This window comes from Acomys russatus, chromosome X (assembly GCF_903995435.1).
Source record: "Acomys russatus chromosome X, mAcoRus1.1, whole genome shotgun sequence".
Classification (NCBI taxonomy): domain Eukaryota; kingdom Metazoa; phylum Chordata; class Mammalia; order Rodentia; family Muridae; genus Acomys; species Acomys russatus.
In genome coordinates this window covers 71,139,820-71,143,863 of record NC_067169.1, presented here as the reverse complement: position 1 = coordinate 71,143,863, position 4,044 = coordinate 71,139,820, and the positions used below count along the sequence as shown (strand labels likewise).

The following is a 4,044-nucleotide window of genomic DNA, read 5'->3' as shown; positions in this document are numbered from 1 at the left end:
ATTTTTGAATTTGGGTCAATTCTAAAACTAATCTTTCAATTTTACATTTTAAGTTTATATAGCAAGAACAGTTCAGATATTTTTGAACATATAATTAAGGTATTTTTAGGCTAGCTTTAGTTATTGCCTCCTGAACTGGAAAATCATTTATTTCTCTCTGAGATTCCATAATTAACATTTGAATGTACCATAATAAACCCATTTTATGGAGGGAACTTTAATTTAACCTTTCAATTAATATTTTGGATAAGCCTGCCAAAGGTGAAGTTTTCCTCTTTCTTAAATATTTCTTATTTCTGATTCCTTACATTTTACTTATAAAAAAAATAGACTGAAGAAGTAACTTTTATAACTTCAAAATGACCCAAACAATATAAATAAGAATTTCTGTAAAGAAGATGATCCAAAAATGTCTCTTCAATTGATCTGAAATGCAGTAATTTGGAGAGGTTGGATTGTTGCAATCCCACACTCTTATTCTAATTTATCTTTAGCACTGGTAATAGCTACTCCTCACTCACCGTTGTGTCAGCCCCAACAGCCTGTGACTTAAAGATAAATGCATATTGGAATATATTAACATAACAAAACCATAGTTGCTACCAATCAAAGGTTAAAAGTCATCATATAGCATCTGATTTCTCATATTTAAGATTTCTCTGCTTTGCTATGACCAAACACTTAATGTTTCCCTCAATCTACTTGAAAAGTGCTGTCATGTATGGATTTCTTCATTCTATTACCAGAAACTTCATGAAACATCATGCATAGTAGAACATGTAATTTTGGGTAACATAAATCTGTGTTCCCAGAACAAACTTTCTCTTATGCTCTTTGCAGTGAGTATTGTGTTTTATACAAATGACTCATTCATACACACAAACATTTTTTTTTTTTTGAGTTTGTGCCTGGGTGTATTTTTTTGACAACCAGTATAAGTTTTTATACATACATTTTGAAACGGGGAGGGGGCTCATGGTTACACTTCCCACAGAATAGATTCAAGGAAGTCGGTACGCAATCAAGCACATACAGTACAGGCACAGAACGCAAAGCCATTGCGTTGTCATGTGTTCGCCTGTTTGGGGCTCATATATGTGGCTCCTCCCAGTCTGCCCACATGGTTTTCAGCTGGCCACAATCAAGCTCCTGCAGGAGGGGGTTCATCTTCTAGTGGATTAACATCACCTGTTCTCTCACAAGTCCGTCCTTCTGTCTTTTATCCCACTCTCGGGATCATAACAAAACACAGGGTTCTCTCTCTGTCAATGGGGTTTCTCTTCAGCATGTGTTGTTTTATTTATTTGGAGATGACTGTGACACGCAAATGAATACCTTCATAGGGTTTCTCTCCAGTGTGAATACTTTCATGTCTTTGAAGATGACTATATTGTGGAAAGGCTTTCCCACATTGCTTACATCTGTAGGGTTTCTCTCCAGTGTGTGTTCTTTCATGTCTTTGGAGATTATAGTGTTCTAAAAAGGCTTTATTGCATTGATTACATTTTTAAGGTTTCTTTCCAGTATGAATTTTGTCATGCCTTTTAAGATCACTGTGATGTACAAAGACTTTACCACAGTGATTACAATTGTAGGGTTTCTCTCCAGTGTGTGTTCTTTCATGTATTTGAAGAAGGTACTTATAGGCAAAGGCTTTACCACAGTCGTCACACTCGTAGGGTTTCTCTCCAGTATGTATTCTTTTATGTACTTTTAGAGTACCGAGTTTTGAAAAGGCTTTACAACACTGATTACATCCATAGGGTTTCTCTCCAGTATGTGTTCTTTTATGTATTTGAAGAAGAGCATTATACGCAAAGGCTTTACCACATTGCTTACATTCATAGGGTTTCTCTTCAGTAAGTGTTCTTTTATGTATTTGGAGATGACTGTGACATGCAAAGGCTTCACCATGTTGAATACCGTCATAGGGTTTCTCTCCAGTGTGAATTCTTTCATGCCTTTGAAGATGACTGTCACGTGCAAAGGCTTTCCCACATTGCTTACATTCATAGGGTTTCTCTCCAGTATGTGTTCTTTTATGTCTTTGGAGATGACTGTATTGTGAAAAGGCTTTATCACATTGGTTACATTCATATGGTTTCTCTCCAGTATGTGTTCTTTTATGTATTTGGAGAGTAGTGTGACATGCAAAGGCTTTTTCACATTGGTTACATTCATAGGGTTTCTCTCCAGTGTGTGTTCTTTCATGTATTTGGAGACTATGGTGGTGTAAAAATGCTTTATCGCACTGAGTACATTTGTAAGGTTTCTCTCCAGTATGAATTTTGTCATGCCTTTGGAGACTACTGGGATGTGCAAAGGCTTTACCACAGTGATTACATTTGTAGGGTTTCCCTCTAGTATGTGTTCTTTTATGTCTTTGGAGACGACTGTGTTGTGAAAAGACTCTATCACATTGCTGACATTTGTAGGGTTTCATTCCATTATGTGTTCTTTTATATATTTGGAGACTACTGTGATGTGCAAAGGCTTCACCATATTGAATAATTTCATAAGGTTTCTCTTCATTATGACTTTTTTCGTACCTTCCATGTCTTCTAGAACTTTGACAATGTTCTTCAATATTATGGTCTTCCCAATTGTAGCCTACAGCAGTGAGGTTCCTGCAGGTCTCCAGCATCACCTCTATGTAGAGACTCTTCTGGGAAGGATCCAACAAAGCCCACTCTTCCCGAGTGAAATTCACATGTACATCTTCATAGTTCACGGCACTCTAAAATGTCCCACACATGTGTTCAACAGACAGCACATAACTAACAATACTGTACATATATACTTCATCGACAATATATTCATATAATTCTCGTGCTTCACACACTTATTCCCATGTCGCAGCTTCTGGGCTTCCCAGATCACAGAACCCAGCAGAAGTGCTCGGACCACATCGCACTGAAGCATTCAAGCCTTCTTCCACACAAACATTTTTTAAAGGCCTGCCAGTGATGATATTCAATGCTAATGAGTTTTTTTGTTTGTTTGTTTGTTTTTTTAAGAAAGAAGATAGGTAGTACTGACACAAACCTTTTAATTCCAGTTGTTGGGCCACAGAGGCAGAAGAATCTCTGTAAGTTTGAGGCCAGCCTGGTTTGAAGAACTAGGTCTAGGATAACCAAGCCAAAACAAAGAGACCCTGTCCCCCAAAACCAAGTAAAGAGAGATAGAGAGACAGAGATGTGGGCAAAACTGAAATGTCTTGAGTCTTGAGTTTTCTCTTCCAGAGATCTCAGGTCAAAGTTTTTGTCTTTTGTTTTTTGGGTTTTTTTGTTTTGTTTTGTTTTTTTCACTGATGTCTTAGAAAGTAAAAGGTTAATGACATTAAAGCCTCAAGTGGGTTGGGAAACTCTAGACAGAAAATCTGTCAGACAGCTAACAATCTAGGAGGTTTCTGATGGGATCAACTATAGAACCTCTACTGGTATTTATGACTTTGAGAAAAACTTCTGGGTAAAAGTTTTCATCCCCAAAGTTACCTTTTCTCCTTGATAAAACCCCCAGTCTTCATCACCAAAACACATAGTCTCCATTTCTACATAGAGTTTTCTGCCCTTCCTTATTCTCATCAAAGGACTATATATTTCTATAGAGTCTAGGAGATCCTTTTTCTTTTATTTCCACATCTTTGTGGAATCTTGATATCAATCTGGAAAAAATTCATCCTGAGTTTATAAAGGACTGGGCAGCTACAATTCTCCCTAGGGAGTAAAGACTTGATAATTTCAAGGTCACATAAATCACAACAAAGATCTCTTCCACAACCCTTTTGCTCTATTTCAATCATGCAACAGAACTCTAACAGCTCCAGAGAACTGCAGTCCTTTCTTCTCACATGGCTTATACTGCAGAGTTGCATAGAACTATACATTTTCTCAAAAGAGTTTCCAAATTGATAATCCCTGTCCTACAAATGGTATTATTGTTATACTGTGCCTCTGTTCCTTTAAGATACTTATCACTGTGACCTCACAGCCTGAAGAATTGAAATTATGTTTTCTTCTAGACCTGACAAAACCCTTCTGTAAG

At 37.1% G+C, this 4,044-nt stretch overlaps 1 protein-coding gene across 1 annotated transcript; it reads right to left on the bottom strand.

The window, feature by feature from the left end:
• Positions 1 to 1,507: 1,507 nt before the first annotated feature.
• Positions 1,508 to 3,548, bottom strand: LOC127185337 (zinc finger protein 431-like). The gene is made up of 2 exons (XM_051141834.1): positions 3,495 to 3,548; positions 1,508 to 2,737 (listed from the first exon to the last, which is right to left on the bottom strand). The coding sequence occupies exons 1-2, from the start codon at positions 3,546 to 3,548 to the stop codon at positions 1,508 to 1,510; spliced, it is 1,284 nt and encodes a 427-aa protein (XP_050997791.1).
• Positions 3,549 to 4,044: the final 496 nt, after the last annotated feature.